The 22,461-nt window shown below is 38.2% G+C and overlaps 1 protein-coding gene across 4 annotated transcripts in view; it reads right to left on the bottom strand.

The window, feature by feature from the left end:
• Nucleotides 1-22,461, bottom strand: part of Grip128 (gamma-tubulin complex component 5) — a 62,075-nt gene that overhangs the window by 26,506 nt on the left and 13,108 nt on the right. For 3 of the 4 annotated variants that reach the window (XR_011700696.1, XM_071585282.1, XM_071585281.1), the window contains exons 7-15: nt 21,613-21,862; nt 18,081-18,213; nt 12,127-12,294; nt 11,760-11,989; nt 10,301-10,547; nt 7,363-7,615; nt 3,668-3,862; nt 2,905-3,025; nt 1-225 (exon numbers count right to left, since the gene is read on the bottom strand). The exon at nt 1-225 is cut by the window's left edge and continues 15 nt beyond it. Coding sequence is in view for 2 of the 4 variants with exons in the window: in XM_071585282.1 (XP_071441383.1) it covers nt 1-225; nt 2,905-3,025; nt 3,668-3,862; nt 7,363-7,615; nt 10,301-10,547; nt 11,760-11,989; nt 12,127-12,294; nt 18,081-18,213; nt 21,613-21,862 (1,822 nt within the window). In the remaining 2 variants the exon portion in view is untranslated. The remainder of the gene's footprint in view (nt 226-2,904; nt 3,026-3,667; nt 3,863-7,362; nt 7,616-10,300; nt 10,548-11,759; nt 11,990-12,126; nt 12,295-18,080; nt 18,214-21,612; nt 21,863-22,461) is intronic. The other variant, XR_011700697.1, reaches the window with a different exon arrangement.

Below are 22,461 nucleotides of genomic sequence, written 5' to 3'. Positions count from 1 at the left end.
CGAGGTCGCTGGCTGCCTCCAGGTCCTCATCGACCCTGGCCCCAAGCGCATGCAGCACCTGCCCCATTAGGTACGCATGCACGCTGCCCACAAAGTGGAGGAGCCACGCTCTGAGCAGCTGAAGGCGGTGCACCATGGCAGACATGGGCATCGAGCCATCATCACTATCAGTGACTGGGCATTCATCCTCCCCTTCACGCTGGCATCCCTTACTGATGCACAATTCTGCAAAGAAAACCAACCACAATGTAGAACATGGTCACGGTTAAACAAGGGTCCACAAATTCTTTGGAACATGTTTTCACTCAAAACTCCCACTTGGTGCATTCATTTACATCAGCAGCTGTCAGACTCCATGCTTCACACTCCAATGCTAACACCTGTCAAATTGAATCTCAACAGAGCTTCATTTTGGTGCTGCAGGATATCATTCTGAATGTCACTGTTTGGCTTCTAGTTTTCATGGTAGCCTTTGAAGGCGAAGATATTGAAAACCGATGGAAGGAATATGTAAAGAATTCAACCAAGGACCCAAACCCTTAGAAGGTGACTTCATTAAAGAAGAAATTGTGATAGACAACAAATTGGGCCAAGAGACACTTAGAAGCGAATCCAAAGGAGCCATAAAAGACTTGAGAAAAGAAACTAGCAGTTGACAAAATAAACAGAAAAATAACGAAGGCACTTGGGCTCAAAGCGAAGGATACACTCTTTGAAAAAATACAAGACATCTGCAACAGAAGAAAACAACAAGTAGTCTTTAAAAAGATTGTGATGATTGCAATACAGAAGAAATCAAGAACAGAAAAGCGCAAAGAACGCAGGATCTCAAGCCTGTCTCATACATTGAAAATACATACTCTTATATTTTTCTGGAGAATAGAAGGTAGGATAGAAGAATGCCTCACAGATAGCCAATTTGGATTCGGGAAGATCCAGAGAGAGAGCAGTAGATTACAACAGAAGAATTATTCATCACCTTCACAAAAATTAGGTTACAACCATGTAAGTAAAAAAGGAAGGACAATAGCAGCCATGATAAACTAAGGAGTCAGACAACAACAGCACTATTCAGCTTATATCAAGAAGAGGCAGTAAAAGAAGCATAAAAATCGGTCATGAAAGGAATCAAGGTGAAGAAATAACACACTTTGGTTCACAGATGACATGAGGGCCTGTAAGCAACTCCAATAGCAGCGGACCAAAGTACTTTAAGAATATATGATTGTCCACAACAAGAAAACAATATCCTTGCATGAGGAAGAGAGAAACTGAAGGCAGATACAAATGGAACCTTGGAAAAGTGGAGAATAGAAGCTTTCGAAACATGGTGCTACAGGAGAATTCTGAAAATGAAATGCAGAGACAAGATGAGGAATGAGAAAGTACATAGAAGAGCAGAAAATAAAAGGATGACGTGGAGGATTGATGGCAAAGAGGATGAGACTAGATGAGTTGGACATACTTTGAGACACAATGGATTAGTTAGAAACACATTAGCAGTGAAAATTGAGGAGAATACCCCGCAAGGAAGGCCAAGAGACAATTACCTAAGACAAATTAAGAACCACATAAAACAGAGGCACTATTAGAGGGTGAGAGAATTATGGTTGAATAGAAAAAATTTGAGGGCTGCAGTAAACCAATCTTAGGATTGAAACACTGATGATGATCTTTAATAATTATGAGGACTGTCCAGTAAGTAACTTAAATTTTGAAATAAAATATGAACCTAGTGACAAGACAAAGTTTTATTATATAGACTCGAAGGGCAAATTCTTAAACTATTTCTCCACATAGTTGCCATTCAAATTGAGGTATTTATCATAACAATACACAATCTTTTCAATGTACTCTTTAAAGAAATCTCCTGCCTTACATTTTAACCATTTGTTTACCCCAGCATACAATTCTGCGCCCCTGTCAAAGAGCTGTGTTGCAAGCGGCATCTTCATTGCTTGAAAGAGGTAAATCAGCACTTTTCACGAATTTTTTTCATTGATTTTCACCATCAGTTCATCAGCCACAAGGCCAGGCTGACCTCTGCAGTACTTGTCTCGAACATTGATGCAGTCATCTTTAAACTGAATGTATCACTGCCTCACTCTGCCTTCACTCAGTATTCTGTCTCCATACACTTCAAAAAGTTGCCAATGAATTTCAACTGGCTTGTGGTTTTTAGCAAGTAAAAACCTTATCACAGATCGCACTTCACAACTCGCGGGATATTCTACTGCAGCAAACATTTTAACAGTTCCCACAGTGAGCAAAGTAGAAGAACCTCAGTCTGCTCACACTACCACAGCATGATGTGTACTAAGTTTAGGGACGTTTAGACACCAAGATGGTGACTCTAGTCCATCCCACCTAGGCCAAAATAGAACCAGGCTAGGCCAAAACGTAAGTTACTTTCTGGACAGCCCACATAGATTCAAATTTTCATCAATAATTTGGATTTTTCCTTGCCTAATAAAGAAATTGCTGATTCTGGACCTTATATATAACATTAAAAATTTCCCAGGACAACCATATAGAAGTTTTAGCAACATTGACTCCAATACTGAAAATGAATTAATGAGACTTTAATGAATTAAACAGTTTCAAAACTCTTCACACTCATCCATTTATTTTTTCATGCAAATTTTGTTCATTTTTTGCTTAATTATAGCATTAGCAATTGCTTGTTTTTGGCTGAAGTTAATGCAAAATATTTCAGTTAGGCTGAAATCAATACATACTCCTACCAATCTTGAATGCCTTATACTCAGACATGAAAATAAACTCAGTTTTAGTAAAATTGTAGCCATTGCTGGAATTCTTAAATTTTACATTAGAGATAATTAACATATTATTTACATTACTGTGAGGTAACTCTGCATGAGCCTGATCAGACTGTACACTTACCAGAAAATCGAAGCTGCTGCAATGACCACAGCGACCATTTGACTTTGAGGAGAAACTGAAACACGGCATTGTAACTCTCCATGCTGGCAGCATTTAGGACTATGCTAACTGGCCACTGAATCTGAAAAAGAGAATTCCCACATCTTTAACACTAAACCAAATCAAATAACATTATAAAATACTGAAGTCCACTGAAAACAATCAGTTCACTCATGACACTCTTCATATTATGGCTTTGTTCAATAATTTATTTCATACAAGCTTTTATTATTAGCGATAGTTACTCTACTGTTAATGTATGAGCAATTTCTCATTGTCATATGAAACTACAAGTCAAATTTATTCCATTATTAAGGGATAAAGAGCTGCTTCTTTCCCAAATTCAGTTCTGAAAATGTCATGAAAAAATTTGTCCCATCCTGTGCTAAACCTTGTAATGTCTTTTCTGATCATCCCTAATTATTAGATGAATAGCAAATGCTAACATTTAAATCACTATGATGTCAATTGTTCAATCCATGTTTAGCACAATCACTCTTTTGCACACAAGTTTTTCAAAGAATTACGTTGAAAAAGCATTTTATAGCATTAAAGTCCCATGGCAATTAATATTTCATTATGGAATATAAATACATTTCCCAAGAGCGAGTGAGATTTACATTTAAATTAGAAGCTCCACTGTAGTCCTTGAAAAATTCTATTCCTGATTATCCCCTACCAGTATGACCCTCCCCCAACACCTTGTGACCTCACATTCACTCACCGCATACTCTATGTAGATGTGGTCGACTTGATTGAGCAGGGAGTGGCCTAGTTGAGAGGGGGCAGTGAGTCTTGCAGCTTCCACGGAGGTGAGTACCGAGAAGTTAGATGCTGTGTCTGGGAAGCGGTTTGACATGCACTCATGGAGGTGGTTGGTCAATGAGAGGGTGTCCGTCCACTTCTCACCCCTCTCCACCTGCAAGGAACACCACACAAATACTTAACATACCTTGGATCTCAGGTGGCAGGGACACATTGGCATTGACCTCCACCATAATGGGTGGAAATATGGTACAGTAAAACGTATTTTTGCATTTCATACTGCACTACTAATCACACTAGCCTATATTTTTTTTAATTCATTGTCTCCAGCGTAGCTTTATGGAATTTGCATAACATTTTTAATAAAATCATTGACTTTGCAATTCCACACACTTTATTTAAAAACACGAACCAGGTTTCTACGTTGAACGTCATCATCAGGTGGTCCTCAAAGAAGCAAACTTGGTATATTTACCTTCAGATTGGGGGAGGGAGGTTCATCAGAGAGGGAGGGTAAGGGATGGTGGGGGGGTAAAAAGGTTAAAATATAGTAGGGAGGAAAAGAGAATAACATATTTCAGAGTCAATCGTTGAATTGGAAGAGTGGTAGATCAAGGAGTGGGGAGAAGGAGGGATACAAAATTTCGTTGGCAAGTTCATCCTTACAATGGATGCATTTCAAAATTTCCAACTGCTCCAAAGCATTGAGCCTCAGACCTTTATTTTCAAAATGAAGCATTTTAGTCACAAAGTCACTTTTGTGGTCACTTTCGATGAGGTACTTTGCAAAGAGGGATGTTACGTTCTTATACTTCACACATGTTTGGTGTTCTTTTATCCTTTCCATAAATTTTTGTCTTGTTTGCCCAATATACTTCGCGTTACACTCCAAGCACTTTGATTCACACATTCCACTCCTCTCGTCTTCGGGAACTTTGTCTTTAGCTTGAGAGATCAGGTTCTTGAAGCATGAACCACTGCAAAAGGCACATTTAATTTTTTCCTTAGGTAAAATTTTGATTGTTTTTTAAGAAATATTCCCTGGTGTTCGTCGCCATTTGGCATTGGGATCTTTTAAATATTCAGGGTTGTAAATGTGGCTTAAGGCTATTTTCGTAAGTTTCTTCAGGTAAAGTGTATTAATTAGATCTTCTGGATAGCCATTGTTTACTGCTTTCATTTTAATTACATTAAGTTCCTTATTTATATTGGATGTTTACATAGGGATAGAGGCTTATCCGTGGATCATCACATGAAATGCCGAAAGCTTTTGGGCGAAGCAATGCCTAGAAGTAGAGTTAATTAATTGGTTCGCATCAATTTTCTTCCGAAAAATAGAGTACTGTAACCCATCTTTGTCTTTACAAATGGATAGGTTGAGGAAATTCAAGGAACCTTTATCTTCTTTTCCACACATGAATTGCACATTAGAATTGACAGAATTTAAATGTGCTAGAAACTGATCTAGTTGCCTATTGGAACCCGTCCACACGCAGAAGGCATCATCAACACATCTAAACCAACAAAATACGTTATTAATGAGAGGGTGAGCTGAGGAAAACAAAAATTTTTCCAAATGATTCATATAAATATTGGCCAGGAGTGGGGACAAGGGCGGGCCCATGGCTAAACCATTGGGTTGTTGGAAATATGTACTGTTAAAAATGAAATAATTTTGGGAAACACACGTCTTTAGTAATAAGCAGAGTTCACTAATTACTGGCACTGGGATGGATTTCTGGAGGAGAATGTCCTCGGCAAGGTTCACAGCTTCCATAGGTGGCACAGGCGGCAAGGGTGGCTTCCATAGGTGTTGGTGAAAAGGTTGGGTACATCGAAGGAAACAAGCATGCTAAAGGTTTTGTTCTCCTCCTAAGTTACACTAGGCCTACGTAATATCTAGGAAAATAAGTCTTTAGAGATTTATATTAATATGTCAGCCATGGGAACTGAGCACTGCTTAACTTTTATTTAAGGTAATGCATATTTAAAGATTGAAATTTAAAAAAGCATTATACTTGAAATTTCTAAAAAGAAAAATTATTTGAAATACCAAACTGTGACCAAATCAAATCACAGCATGCATTTCACAATCAGTGGGATTTATAATGGTCTGGGGCACTTAAAATATGCACAAACAAATGTAAACATGGCCAAATGCTATGGTAATGGCAACTGTAGCTAGCCAATTGATGGAAATACTCATTGTACATGCACAGATTTGGCAACTATACCAATACAGTGGCCATATAAAAATTGTACTTACAAAATGCACCTATCACAGAGGCAATAATAGTGTACCACACTTGGATCAAAAAACATTCTTTGATATTTGTCGTTCCTGCTGTAACTTTATGCATTTTACACAGCATACAAGACAATCCACCAAATACATTGGGAAAAAGGGATGGAAATTCAAAGAAATAATAAAGAAGCAAAAAACATGTGTTAACAATAGAAACATAACATCCCACTGTGTAAGGCACCTTGTTGAATGTGACCACAAAAGTGACTTTGAGACTGGAATTCTCCATTATGAAAATTAAGGCCACATACTTGATGCCTTGAAGCAATTAGAAATTTTTAAAATTGTCCCCTGCAAGGGTGAACTTGCTAATGAAATTTCGTATCTCTCCCACTCCCCCCTCCTAGACCTCCTACCACTCTTTCATGCCCAGGGCTCCCCCTCTCATCTCCCTCCCAAACAAGTTCCCATTAGCAGCCAACAATAAACAACAAAAGCTTTACTTCCCTTTCCCTCCCATCTACATTTGAACCTTTTTACCCCTTCCCTTCCCCTCCCACTCCGACCAACTCCTCCACCACTCTGAAGGTATACATATACACAAAGTTGTCTTCTGTGAGGACCACCTGATGAAGACGTCAAATGACAAATCTCGGTCGTGATCTAAACAAAGTGTGCATGGAATTGCAAAATTACTTATTTCATTCTAATATTCCATAGTATCTTCAATAAACTAGTAGGGATATTTTCATCTTTTTGAAGGTTTGGGCACGCGAAATTTAGTATGAATAGTTAGTATACATATTGGTCCATAAACGTTCCTTCTTGTTTGGAATCTGGTTCTTGTTCAAGCCTCAAGAACCTGTAGAACCACCAAATGAAGAATTAAACTGACCCATCAGGAATGCAAACATGTCATACTAAAAATCAGCAACCAAGTTTTCCATGCCTACGAGCATGTCTATGAAATGATATGCAGTAAACTCTCAATTATCCATTTTGCGGCTTATCAATGCTATTCTCTCTCCCCAGCACCTCAAAATTATAATTAAATTACATGCCTTGAAACATCCATATACTTTTAAAAAATGCAAGTTTGCAATACCTAGGATTTTTAATAGGTTTTTGATGTCACAAAATAAAAAGTTGTTAACAGGATTTAATGTTCTAATGTTAAAATTTTTGTACTATCCATTTTTTATCACATTATAGTTCCCCTCGAATTCATCAGCCATAAGAATTCCATATTCCTCTTTAATGCGAGAGCAAATATATATGGTTTCACTATGCAAAAAATAAGTCATTAATTACCTGAACTGCATTCGATATCAAAAATCGATTCATTAATTAAGAGAGTTTGCAGTACCTGCAAATGAGACGAGACGAAGGGTGGGGGCAAACTCTCTTACTTGCTGGAACAGGTAGGTGCAGAAGTGCTGCATGCAGTCCCCTTCCTCCATGAGGAACACCTTGCGCACCACATGCAGGTGGCCGGTCAGGGAGAAGTCCCTGAGCAGAAGGGACCTCACGATTGAGCCAGACATGCCATGCCGCTCATCCAGAAGCCTCCCCAGCCAATGCTCCACCCTCTGCGGCACCACATAACCAGCAATGCCATCCTTGGCGCCCCATGATTCCAATGACCTCTTGCCCCACTTACCACTGTGGCAAAGTACAAAAAAGTTAATTGCTTTTGATTCGCTCTTTCACAAGTAAAGACACTGTAGTATTAGGCAGATCACCATCAGTAATTTACTTGCAAAAGGTACATACAATAAAAAACAATTTAATTAAAAAACCCTCACTAATCCAGAGAATAAGGGGCAAGGGGTAGTCCAGATTAGGCAAAATCCACACTATCTGGGAATTTGACAATATGGAATATTTTCTTGCACTTTTATTGTGCATCCTTGATTGAAATAATGAGCTCCAATTACTCCAAATTAGGGCTCCTTTAGTGTTAAAATATCTCATTTAAATTGTTTAAATTAAATATATCACCGATTTTCCCCAAAAAAATTAACCTGGTAATAATTCTTAAGTAGCTTTGAACAATGGTCGTGTGTACATCGGTGTTCAAATACATTTTAGCTTAACTTCAGAAAAACTGCACAAGTTTTATTTTGTAATTTTCAGTTGTAATGAGGCATGAATCCCCCTCTAACACAGTCTTCAACATCCCACTGCCAGTCAATAAATAATGCACCCATCTTTCCTGCCTCCTCTTGATTTTTCCCAACAATACCCTCAAACCAATACATGTTTTTTGCCTTTCTTTGTGTAGAAGGGTTATTCCTATTAAATAAATAAATAAATACTCCCCCACCATGCCTAGCACTTCCATGTTTGTTTTCCCTACAGTCAACTTCACCTTCTCTATCCTTCTCCACACACACTTTTCAAAAGCCTCCATTTTAAGACAATCGTCCTAGTACAATGACAATATTTCCGCGTCGCACATAACCATGTTCCAAGCCAAGTTCTGACAAGTCTTTTCTTAACATCTCAAATGGGATAATAATGTTTTTATGCATTGTCCATTTATCGTTCACTGAAAAGTGACCGTTTTCCTCCCCAAATTCATAAATCTCTTGGAAATAATCCATAACTCAATCCATGACCCATGTATAATAATTATAGGAGGCTTCAATTGTATTTATGGGAGATTTCAAAGCAAAAAATTATAATTTATTTTCTAACCTCATTTAACATCTGTGTTACACACAGTGAGCCAACTATAGTGAGTGCTAGTCCTCAAACTATTTTAGATAATATATCGATAAATATCGATCTTGAACTCGTTCAAACAAATTTCATTCATATAGAAAGAAAGAAAACACAGCAATTCCACATTTACTATAATGTGGAATTGCTGTGTTTTCTTTCTTTCTATACGATGGAAAAATTCCACAGAGTAACGGCTAAAATAGTCTCTTATCTTAAATTTCATTCATTCTAGACTATCACATGGTGAATCAAATACTTCTAAGTTTGAATGATAGAACTGAAAACTTAGGAATATTTTTTTATTTCAATAAAGCTTTTGACAATGTGAATCATCAGCTACTCCAGTTTTAACTAAATGTTATGGAATAAGAAACACTTCTTATAAATGGATTGAAACATATTTTAGTGAAAAGCATCAGTGTGTGGGGTTCTCATAAAATTGTTTCAAATTTTTCTCTCCAGGTGAAGAAATTACACTGGTTGTTTCCCAGGATTCTGTACTTGTCCCTATCTTACATTTAATTTATATCAATGACCAGATAAGCTTAAGTCCATACAAGGAGTAGACCCAATATTGTATGCTGATGGTACAAATATTAATCCACAGAGTTTAATAATCTTTTGCACAAAAGGATTATTGTGTATCCATCAATTCACAAAGCTAAATAAAAATATTTGTGGGCACCCAGACACATTTTGAGCATAAAAGAATAGCACTGAATGTGTTAACCTCCCACCGTGGTCTGAGCTACCAATTCAATACGGTGCTATAACTATTCCTCCTGTATCAGGATTAAACTCAAAAGGTTTGTATTTATTTATCTACTGAATTAAATTGTGCATGTAATCTTTGCATTCAATTTTAGCAGTAACTTTTGCAAAAAAGGATAATAGGAAACAATATGCAATGCCATTATCTGGAATTACTAGCAAAGTATGATACACCAATCATTTGATACAAAATCTGACATCTCCAATAATTCAATGCCTAAATATATCAGTCTAATCTGCTGAAAATAAACAGGACTGCATACAGTTTCAAGCCAAATCAATCAACAAACAACAAGGAGTATGGATATGATGTTTTTTTGAATGCTGAAGAAATAAATATTTTTTTGAAATTAAAAGTCCACTAGAGAATCCTAGGGCAAAGACCACTGGTCCACTTGACACATGCACAGGAAGGATTATAAGGGTTATACTTACTTTGAGGCAATTTGAGTTTACTGCAACACACAAATCATAAATTTGCCTTGAAATATTTTTGTGGCCACCCTGACCAGCAAACGGTCACTTTACCTTCAATTTGTACCCTCCCCATCCAGGACACACGCACTGTGCACCCCAATGCCATAAGCTTTCACGAGAGCTGATGAAAGATCTGGTGCTTTCCCAGCGTATGAGTCGGGTGAATTCTTCTCGGGTCTTCCACCGGGTCAATGTCTCCATAGAGCTCCATATGGAGACATTGACCGGGTGGAAGACAAGACCCAAGAAGAATTCACCCATTTCACAAGAGCTATTTGTATTTCAATAAGAAACAATCCACGGAGTGATGCTGGTCACAATGGGATTTTGCAACCTTTAAGCAGCACTCGCAAGTTGGTCCTCAATTCTCACCTGTACCTCGAAAGATTGGAGTCCTTTCCACTTGAGCAGGAGATATCATCAAATGCCATCCGTAGGTAGCAATCCTTGGAGCTTTCTATCCCATGAAGCAGGGACTCCAACAGACTGCTCTGGCCACAGTCTGAAGTCGGTGTTGAGGACTGTGACGCCGTGGTGTCTTGGGCAACTGCATCCTCATCTGGGGTTCCATCCCTCATCTCTGTCTGCAACACACTACTCAGCTCAAAGTATAAGCTTCCTGAAACAGCCAAAAGGAAGTAATATATCAATTGGAAGAGATTCATTATACAATGCATTTTAACTATGATGAATCTGACCATTAATAAATTAAAAAAAAAGAAACTAAAATAATTATGAAAATATTGAACATTTTTCTAACAACAGAGCACAAAGAGGCGGTTAAATAATGTGCAAGTGATGAGTGTTTTTGCATTAATTCAGGCATTAAGTATATGAAGTGAACAGTCAAGTTTATGATTCTTGGACCTTTGATTCTTTGGAGGCAAAATTTGTAAGCTCTTGATGTAGGGGAGACAGAGGCTACTATCACCCAGAGAAGGGCCATAAACAATGAAAACTGTATACGATGCCAAGTGCCCGCTTTTCTTTAAGTTATTTTCAGATACCAAATTAAATGCTTCCTAGCATACTCTGAGACTGTAAGAGTCAGCTATTTGCTACATTGGCTTGACTAGTGCTCTCTTCTGAATGGACAAAGTGTAAGAATAAATTAGCTCATATGGCTTTTGTCTGGAACCTCCTCTCATGCGAGACAATTAATGGTAAAATGTGAAACCTCCCTCATGAGAAGTACCACAGAGAAATTCATAAGGCATATTCAAGAAAGCAAAATAAATTATACATATTATTTGAATAGCCAAAGCTCTCAGCTGTTTTATTTTGACTTTTGGGGGACTCCAGAGATTGAACTCATACCACAATTAAAAACCCAATTCACAAATACCTGTGCCCCATCAACAATACTAAGAGCAGATTGACAAATTCCACTGAAATAGATGTACATGTAAAAGTTGTCCCTGAAGAATATTACTGACTAGCTGACACTGTCAGTGATGAAGATGTCAGTTTATAAGAACTTATTATTCAAAATTTGTTGTCTCAGGCGTAACTTTGTGGAATTTGCATAACATAGTGAAATGTAATGAAATAATTGACTTTGTAATTCCACACACTTTCATTTCCACAACTTATTATTCATTTAAATTTTAATGTTAACCATTCATTTTTGTTCACTTTTATCCATAATATTAGTTAGAAGCGATTCATGCTACATTCACCAATTCAAGTCATCAATCATGATAATGCTACATACTAGAGCCATAACTACAGGAAAAACCCATTGACAAAAGAAAATTAATTCTCACCCATTCAACTCAGGGTAATGAAATCCTTATTAAGTGAACTCCTAAGCATACTCTTTTTAACTTACTCTCGAATGATGGCAGACTCCTCTGAACCTCGGAGAGGCGATCAAGGCGCTGGAGCATTTCCATATTCTTCCCCAGGGGAAGAACCGTATCTCTGATGAGATGAAGCAACCCCAGGGGTAGTGAGGGTACTGGACCATTTTCAGGGATTTTCAACAGCTCATCTTCATAAGGGTGCAAAATGAATCCCTCCTTCCAGAAGTTCTCCGTATCACCACACACCAGTGAATTCCTGAATTTCAAAAGAAATCAAGTCTTTTCAGCAAAAGAGTCAACAAATATGCATCAGCTGTGCTATCCCTTAATGGAGCCATCTGCACCCTCGCTATTTGCTCTGGATGACAACTCTTAGCATATAGAAATACTCACTTGGAGATAATGAATTCTTCCCTCCAATCTTCCAAACGGCCTTCGGTTAGCCACAAGTGGGTTATTTCTAGATATGGTTGAAATGTCTTCATGAACAAGTGAAGGCATACTGAAGCACACATGTCAGAGCATGAGGATAGCAGAGCACCATACAGCACTGTCAACAGCCTGCCAAAGAAGAGGAAGCAATGATCAGATTTCAATACCTAAAACACCAATGTCCAGAGCTGCCCATTCATGTCTTACTTGGGCAGTGGCATTCAGCACTAAAAGTTTAAGCTATTCAATCAAGAACTTTTAATAGCAGGTAACATTCTTGATAGCCATGGAAAACTTATTTCACTGTTGCAAAACACTTGATGACCAAAATGAAACAATGGGAAAATAGGGCAAAATATGGATGGCAATCTCTGAGGAATAGTGAACTGTCATTTCAATTCCAGTTTGAGATATTTAACATAGAAATATTTATTCCAATTATTTACATGGTGACTAGTACAGGCTGCAAAAACATGACTCAAATTCAACTGCTATGTAAACATAAAATTGCAGGTTTCATTCTAATTACTTTGAAGTTTTATAGGGATCACAATGGTTAGAAATGTTAGCGAGAAACATAGGTATTGTGCTAATGAAATTTTTTGTGGCCACCTGTAGAATATAACATAATTTAATTCAAGATATGACACTGCTTTCCACAAGCAATGGAGGTGTCACCTGAATTGTGAATACTATATCAGGTGAACTTCAGGAGATACAATCTTTTATCAAACATTGCGCAAATAACAAATTATAAAAAAGCAAGACATTGGGTTACTTATACTGCAGAAAACTGATTTTCCAATAATTACAAAGTGGCCACAGGTATTTCTTGAGTTTGAACTTAAGAATTTTTTGACTTATAAACCGGCTCTTGATATTTAAAGTATGTATGGTAACACTCATAACTAGATGTCATAATAAATCAATGAAGAAGGTAACAGAGTAGATGAAAACATGCAAGCACAACTGGTTTATGAGCATCACTTTTCACCAGCCACCTTCCCAGTTGCGAATTCCTACCTACACTTAGTCCATGAGATATTTTTAGAAATAATGCCCATAGAATATGAAATATAACATGTATTTATCATTATATTGTTATATTGATCAAGCACACGAATAAAGTTAATCACACAAAACGAGGTACTTACACGCAAAAATATTTAATAACAGCATATGATAGCCAAATTGTGCTGTTGAACTGTTAAAAAAAATGAGTCTATGAAATGAAAAAATAGCATGCCGGAGGCTGACAAAATATATATACACTACCAATTCTAATTAACTCCGAAATGATTGCTGTCATATCTATTTTTATCTACAATCATAAGAGGAAAAAAACGACATTTTAAATTTATCTGGTCAACTATCTATCTCCCTGATTTTACACTGGTGATCTGATCTACCATAGTAAGTTGGAGCCTATAATATGTCTTTAACATCCTCAGATAAGTAACCTGCCCTACATTTATGCAGTAAATTAAACCTGTATTACAACCTACGGTCAACTAGTGGCTCCTATCCTAATTCTTCCAATAGTGTCATGGCACTGCTACCTTGTTCATAACAACTTCACACCATATGAAGCACTTGCAATATGAGTAGCCACCACTCAATCTCAAACCCCTTCAGTTGTTTGCCAGCTCAATGGGTGTGAAGTTCTGTAATGCTGCCATTGTTGTGTTGTTTCTGAGTGTTTATCAATGTTTAAAAAAATTGAAAATGCCCCCATCTGTGAAGTTAGGGCTGTGATCAGATTTCTCAACCCAAGAAATGTAAAAATTAATAAAAATAATAAGAGCTTGGGTTTGATTCCAGGGCAATACTCTTCGGGCAACCTCAGCTCCATCAAAGCTGTGTGATTTTTTAGGAACCAGATTTTCCTGGGAAACCATAATCAACACAGGGAAATGAACTGGCCCCCCTATCCTGATGTGTGAATTTCACACGTCATCGGGCTTAGTACTGGGCGAACTCTACAATTACCTACCAAACCGACCTTCGGGTTGATTACTGTATTTATAATTTTATGCTAAAAAATATAAATGGAACTAGAATTGATACTTGTGGCACCCTACAGTTAGGTATTAGCACATTGGATCAATGAATGCACACCAAGTCCCAGTCTTGAGTTTGGTATTGATTTGAACTATTTGCTTTTGATTATTTAACTTTATATTACCATTATAGTGGGCATAGGTACTTCATCAATACCAGCAGACCATATAGTGGCAAAAGGTTGTATGGTGTTTACAACCTCAAAAGAGTGCATGGTGAGATAAATACTGAGGCAAGATCATTTTACCTTACTGACTGTAGACAAACTAGTATAGCCACCAACGTGGCAGAATTGACTATTGAAGCCATTGGTAACGTCTAAAGATTTGAAAATTGGAATGCTATTTAACTTTATGAAAGATGGCTGCTGCTGGTCTGGATTGTTGCTTGTATGTTGTTTAACAACACTTCATGGAGCTTTAGAGTTTTTTTATGAACAGATATATAGATTATAATGATCTTTATTAAATTCTTTAATCTATATTCACAACCCATTGGCAAAACAAAAGATTGGTATCATCGACTTTTGTGAATAATTTTCCAGTCTGCCATCTTCAAAGCCAAATTATTACATAGTTTTGTAAAATATGATTTTTTACAGAATCCCTGTATCAATCAATAGTCTCCCATACGTATAAAAAGTAACTGGGTATATTGGTTTTGATCAAAAAATGTTTAATGGGATATTTGATACACTGTAGTGGATATTATGAGCTCAAACATGGTTTTAGCACATGGACACAACCTTACGAGGGTCATCCGGAAAGTAGTACCCGTTCGTGAAATAAAGACACAAAAGTAAATATTAACAAACATAAAAAATTTTATTTGAAAGAGGATACTTTAAACTACTTCTCAACATAATCTCCAAGCAAATTAAGGCATTTGTCATAACGTGTGACAAGTTTCTGTATTCCTGCTGCATAGTCCTTCGCCGCCAGCTCATTGAGATACGCGAGGGACCCATCTTGCACAAATTTTTGCATAATGCAGATGGTGTTTAACAATTTCATGAACAATTGTTCGAGAAACATTGGGAAAATGCTCACAGATGTCATCAATTGTGACGCGCCGATCGTTCCTCACGAATTCGTCAACTGAGCTCACCAGTTGGTCTGTAATGACAGACGGTCTCCCCGAACGCTCATCGTCGTGTGTGTTCCCCCTCCCCATGTTGAAGTTGCGACACCACCGCCGAACAGACGACTCGTCCATTACATTGTCTCCATACACCTCCTTTAATTGGCGATGAATATCACATGGGCGAACGTTTCTTGCATTGAGGAATTTAATCACTGCCCTCACTTCACAACTGGCGGCGTTCTCAATTTTTTTAAACATTGTAAACAATCACAGAAACAACACAGGCAATGCTAGCGTCACGCAACTTGGCTCAGAGAAGGCAGACAAGCCACTGAAGCTATCTGACCTCGTCCAGCGGCTACTCGCGTCGTCAGCATTTCATGCGGCACGAACGGGTACTACTTTCCGGATGACCCTCGTAGTATAAACACCAATCCCGAACTAATGGTTTTTTGAAAATAAGTTCTAGTTCTAATCTCTAGAACTGTTGAAACTATGAACTGAAGAAATGAACTGAATTACCACATGTACGAAATTATTACTATAAAGAAAGGTATACTATTACAGGGTCGCACCCAAAAGTGGTAGGACTGATTTTCTCTGGCGCGAACGGAGCGGTGGAGGGGGGTCTTCCTGGCAGGGTAAGGTGGAGGGGGCTCTTAGCAACAGACCGACACCAACCTCAGTCGCCTGCGGGCTGTCGTTGAGTGAGGACACCGTTTTTAGGGAAGCAAGTTTTTTGTCCGCGTCGAAAAACAAAATGAATCTGAATTTAGAGCAACGTTATTCCGTGAAGTTTTGTGCAAAACTCGGGAAGACGGCAACTGAGACCCTCGATATGATCAAGCAGGCTTATGGGGACACTGCCTTAAGCCGTTCCACAGTATTTGAGGGGCACAAGTTGCTTAAAGAGGGTAGGGAGCTCGTTGAAGACGACCATCGCTCCGGACGGCCGACGATGGCAAGAACCGACACTAATGTGGACAGAGTGAGGACACTGCTGAACACAGACCGACGCTTAACCAGTGAAGAAATTGCAGGCCAGTTGGGTCTGTCTTCATCCAACGTCCAACGCATTATTTCACAGGATTTGGCCATGCACAAGGTGTGTGCCAAGATGATGCCAAAAATTCTGAGTGTCGACCAACAGGCAACGCGTGTGCGCATTTCCGAAGAAGTGTTAGCCAATTTGCACCGAGATGAAAATTGTTTGAACAATGTGATAACTGGTGATGAAACATGGGTTTTTCAATATGACCCCGAAACGAAAAGACAATCCGCGGAATGGCACACTTCCGCATCCCCATGTCTAAAAAAGGCTCGCATGAGCAAATCAAAAATCAAAACGATGTTGATTGTTTTTTTCGACCGTCATGGAGTGGTTCGCAAGGAGTTTGTCCCACCAGGGGAGACTGTGAACTTTTACATGCAGGTGCTCACCTGCCTCCGAGAACGTGTGAAAAGAGTCCGACCAGCCATCGCAAACTGCTGGTTGCTTCATCATGACAACGCGCCGTGCCATGGCACGCTCATCGTCAGACAGCTCCTGGCCAAATACGGCGTTGCCACGTTGCCGCACCCGCCCTATTCTCCCGATCTGGCACCACCGGACTTCTTCTTCTTCCCCCTGATGATAAGACAGCTCAAGATACGAGGTTTTGACTCGATAAAGGCTGTTCAAGAGGCTTTGACGAGGGTCATCAACGGCATCCCCAAAGAAAATTTCCAGCGGGCGTACGGGGAATGGGAGCAACGTTATACTTTGTGTGTAGCAGCTCAAGGAGCATACTTTGAAGATTATTAAGTCGATGTAAGTATATCGTCAATAAAATTCTTGTAAAAAAATCAGTCCTACCACTTTAGGGTGCGACCCTGTACATAGCAATGGTGGAGTAACAGAATAGAGGCATAAATTATCAATAACTAAATGAAACTTTCATGCATTAAAATTACAGTGCATTTACCCTAAAGGTCATCAAAAGCACAAAAAAAGAGATTAGCCAAAGCTTTAATAAGGAATACAGCACTGTATGAATCCAAAGCCTGGTCTTACAGTATGGATATGAGTGTAGATTGGAGGCTTCTGAGATGTGTGCATGAAGAGGAACGGAGAAAATAAGTTGGACAGATAATAAGACTGACTACTAAATTTGAAGTATGATGGGTTAAAAGATGAAGTTGCCAGGTAAGATTCAAAGAAGAAAATAAGAGTTGGGGAAGATAAGAGGTACAGTGGGATGTTAAAGGCTGGAATAAAGAGATAATAATGTTTGGTGAGAAGGGAAGAGCAAAGAAGAAAATAGATCAATGAAATAGCACGAAGGTAGAAGGAAAGCAACAAGAGTGGAATACGGAAATATGATGAAATAAACAAGAGGAAGTCCACATGAAATGCAATCAGCAAAATTTGTTAGAGAACTTTTTAAACTTGAATTTATGCATACATATATTGAATAAAGTAAGAGCTTTAGGTGCACGATCAGTGGGATGATACATACTCATCTGTTGAAACTTACTGTCACGACATAAATGGTCCCTACTTGCTCGACCTTCCCCATTTGCTATCCACATGCCTCTACACTTTATTCTTCCCTAAACCTTAACTCTTTATCAAATGACCACATATTAGTTGTTTTAACGTTTCCTTCTCTTTTGTTTGAAAAAAATCGTACAGAGCAAGGATAAACTTGCACAAATATGGAAGCAATTTCACACACATTCTCATCTCTGACCCCCCTCCCCTGATTACTGAGGAGTTTGAAATTCATCACCTGCAAGAGCAGAGCCAGTTCTTGCTCTTCCTCCAGCAGCTGACAGCACTGAGATGCAGCCTGTGTATCAAAGCCAGCTCCTTGAAGGCAGGTCTCAGCTCTTGTGCCACTGACAGCAGGGTGCACGCTATTCCTGTAAGTGTTAACAGTCAGAAACAGAAACTACCACTATGGCGCTGTGAATGTGGGTGCTGATGTTTCATTTTGTCAGGAAATATGATTTTTTGTGCGGTGGTGAAAAAAAAATGGATATTACTGAATGGAAGTGGCCAGAATATTTAGCAATGATCTGACTGTAATCCATGCATTCCATTCTCAAAACAGAGTCTGTTTAAAACCACTGCCTGAATACTGTAATGTAAACATAATAATAATTATTACAACCATTCTATAATTTAATGCAATGTTTAAATACAAGAACTAACATAAAATTGGATGGAAACTTTTGGTGGTCTCAATGATTACAAGCCAGTAAATTAGCTACCATTTCTCATAATAAAATAAACAAAAATCTTCAAATTCAAAACATACTAAAAACAGGCATCCAACTCAATTTTTCCAGCACACATTTAAACACTTCATGACAACTATCATAAGACATTTTAAGCTTAACCTTCGTAAAAAATTTATTTTAAATTTGCATGGAAATTCAGACTGAAACTTCAATAATATTCCCACGCAGAAGCAGATATTTTCAGGATGGATATCCAACCACACGCAAAAACAGTACCTTAAGCTTTCCACATTCATGAGGTCAAATATAACATTCTCAAAATTAAATGTCTCAGAAAACGTTTAGTCAATGACAACAATTTGCAGAATAAGTAACCTTCATGTCAGCTAAAATTAGCCAGGTACTCAGAGAAGAGAGTAACTCTCTGATATGGACCTCAGATACATTCATTTTTTCAAAACTAAACATATTTAAAAAAAAAGTAAAACCCATTCTTTCTCCTTAAGTCCAAGGCCAATTGTGAACCAAGGAAAAAAACACAGTTATCAACCAGCAGGTTGGTTCACCATGGTTCTCTATGATAGGTAAAGTTCCAAGGGCATGTAGTATCAGACCTAACTTTAAAAAATTTTAATTTGTGCTATTCCCTGTACGTATATTTCCCATACTATTATTATTGCACAGCAAAACAAAGACATGCCCAATATGATAACCTATGCTCATGTACATAGGCATAGCAAAAGAGGATAAAGTGACTTGAAGATAACTGCCCATAATGCATTGCTATGTTTGCTAAGAACCCTTTTTATGCAGGTGTCTAATTCCTGAAATCGTTACCTAGAAAACTAAGGGAAATAGGAAACTTGTCATGATTTAAAACTAAGATTTATCAGTTTCTGTACAAACATTAATTCCATACTGTGGATGAATTCATGTCTCTCTCTGTTGATGAATAATTTTATTCATATGTAAGCAGTTACTGCTCCTGTTTAGCATTTTCTTTTTTATTTGTGAATATCATTTGTACTCAAACTCCTATTGCATTTGTATTGTATGTGTATGGAATATTTGTGATGTGACGTGCTCCATGCATGTCTCAAACATGTCTTTTAGGAACCAATAAACATCAATCAATCAATTTCAGACTACCAAATTGGACAGGCTCATTTTATACCTAAATAGAAATGGAAACATTCAACCCCTCCATTGTTTTACCTCTTTTACAGGAAAATCTAACTAAAATAATGAAAATTTGCACGAGCATGCATACAAAAGAAATAGTAAATGATGTTTATAAATTCTATCAATGGTTGGTAGTAAATCTTCATTGGTCAAAAGTACTGTCAAAGGTCCATGGTTCAAGTCCTGGTCAAGGAAACATTTTTCTGCTAGTGGTCATAACCGTATTACATTCCCCAACAATCCTTTGTTTATTTTTTATACGTGTTTCTATCACTTTTCCTTATGTTTATATCCTTGTGAATGTGTTCCCTAACAGAAGGGTTTTCCCGCCATCTCCTCTCAGCTTTCAGAAAAATTCTAAAGAGAGCACTTGGCTCCCTTGAAAGTCACCAAACAAAATCTTTAGTAAAGCTATGTACACCTTCCATCTTCCCTATGGTCTAACAATATCACTGCATTTCTCAATCCTAAACCCTCCTCCTTGTCCATCCCTTAACCTATTCAAACCTGACCTAGCAAACCTTTTCTCCTTACTGCCTCAAGCCACCCCAAACAACTCAAACCCTGTCGTTCAAAAATATGACATAACCTTGTTCGTTCCCAGGTTTCCGCGGCGATGAGTAGGTGATTTCCACATTTTTCTGGCTGCGTCCGCGTATGTCATTTAAATTTCACAACAGTTTCGCCAGCTATCCTGCTGGCGTCCTCAGGTCAAGGATGGAAAGAAGCTCGTTGTCCCGTCTTATATAGGGAAAATCCGGCGCCAATAACAGGAAATTTCTTCGGCCAATCAGGGAACGTCCTCATATTTGCGTGGAATAATTCTTTTCCACGCACTGTGGAGTGGATATCCTCTCTGTTAAAGATTTCTGGCCTTTTAACAATTTCAATGGCCTCTCTAATTATCCTCGGGAAGTATTTTTCTTCTTTCGCTATTATTTTAGTGTCGTCGAACAGAATAGAGTGTCTGGGTTCACTCCAGGCATGCTCAGCGATGGCCGATGCTCTGAACTGTTTGGTCTTGGTTGCTCTCTGATGTTCACTCATGCTTGTTTTCAGCGCTCTGCATGTTTCACCGATGTACCATTTGCCGCAAGAGCATGGCACTTGGTACACGCCTTCTGATAGTAACGGTGAAATTTCATCCTTGGGTCCGGGTAGGGTGTCAGCTATCTTGGTGATGCAGTTGAATCTGGCCACCACATTATGCTTCCTTAAAGCCCTCACGATTCTTTCCGAAGTCCTTGCGATGATGTAAGCCTTCGGTTGTGATCTGGAGTCTTCCTCCCTGTCAGGAACAGCGGTGGTTTGTCTCTTCTTTTCTTCCTTCTCGGCCCTTTTTCGGATCATATGAGCGCTGTATCCATTCCTTTGCAGGGCAGTTGTCAAGTGTTTCTTCTCGTTGGCAATAGAATCCAAGTCATATTTTATATGCTCGGTTGACAAGTGTGTCTACCAGTGAGGTCTTCTGACTGGGATGGTGGTGCGATGCAGCATTAAGGTAGCGGTCGGTGTGAGTGGGCTTCCTGTATACTCTGTGTCCAAGCCTCCCTTTATTTCTCTTATTAAGAGAAAGCGTTGCTAGAGTGATACTCCGTAACTTCAACTTATGTCACCAAGGTAATTCCCTCTTCTTTTCTTTTAAATATAACATTAATTAAAAGTTCTTCTATATCTAATCAAAAGTCATATAAATTTCTTTCTCTATAATAACCTGTATTGCTCATAGATATTGAATTATTTATTTTCTGACGGTCAAACTTATGCTGAATAAAGATTTTTCATTACATATTTTTAAAAAAACATTCCTCATAGTGGTGTAATTACAAGAACACCAACTCTATATTGAAATATTAAAGAATGAAGAAACCAATGCTGGTTATTCAACAGCCATACCTTGGGATTTCACTTTTTCCTCAACGGTGAGAACCTTTCCTTTGAAAGACAAAAGAAATTCCTTCAAAGCAGATGCATACGCCTCATAAGTGAGCGGAGGGAGACGATTGCCATTCCCTTCTTCTTGGGGTGCCTCAAAACTGTCATCTTTTCCACTGTTCATCTCCGACATCTCTTCTATGAAGTCCTCAATCACCCTCACCATCGACACATAGCTGCCAATCCAAATAAGGTGCGACTGAAGTGATCCCTGAGAAAACAAAAAGTACACTTATAAAAGGGTAAAATTTTTCAGCAACGTAAAAATATATGCAAAAAATTCAGCATACTGTTCTATGACAATAATGACACTGCATAATATGTTAAACCGCATTTAGATATTTAATAACATAATCCTTCAATTAATAAAAATAAATAATTCTCTGCTCATATATTGTCATCATACATAACCAATTATGCTGTTTTTGTTGTAAATAGACAGCTATCTGGAATGATTTGTGCGATTCTGTAGAAAACAGATAGGTCCAAAACATTGGATGAAAAATGTACTTTCCAAAATTGTTAATATTTGGTAGAACACATTTTACAGTAATATGGGTTCATCCATTACAAAGTATGTGTTGAACATGCACATATATGTCACCTGACGCACACACAAGGTGGATTCTCCCCCCACTCACATAGGCCTGTGACTACCTCTTAATAGATATGGGGTAAGTGGATGAGTACTTCACTGGATTGAATCGTACCAATACAATAACCATAACAGTTTCAGGTTTAACTATGCGGAATTCCTTCATTATGAGGATAAAAAGAAACTTAACGATTCCACCAAAATGATTTTAATAT

Source organism: Hetaerina americana, unplaced genomic scaffold (genome assembly GCF_022747635.1).
Source record: "Hetaerina americana unplaced genomic scaffold, ioHetAmer1.1.p SCAF_2, whole genome shotgun sequence".
In the NCBI taxonomy this organism is placed as follows: Eukaryota; Metazoa; Arthropoda; class Insecta; order Odonata; family Calopterygidae; genus Hetaerina; species Hetaerina americana.
The sequence above is the reverse complement of the archived record's forward strand: the minus strand, read 5'-3'. Positions and strand labels throughout refer to the sequence as shown.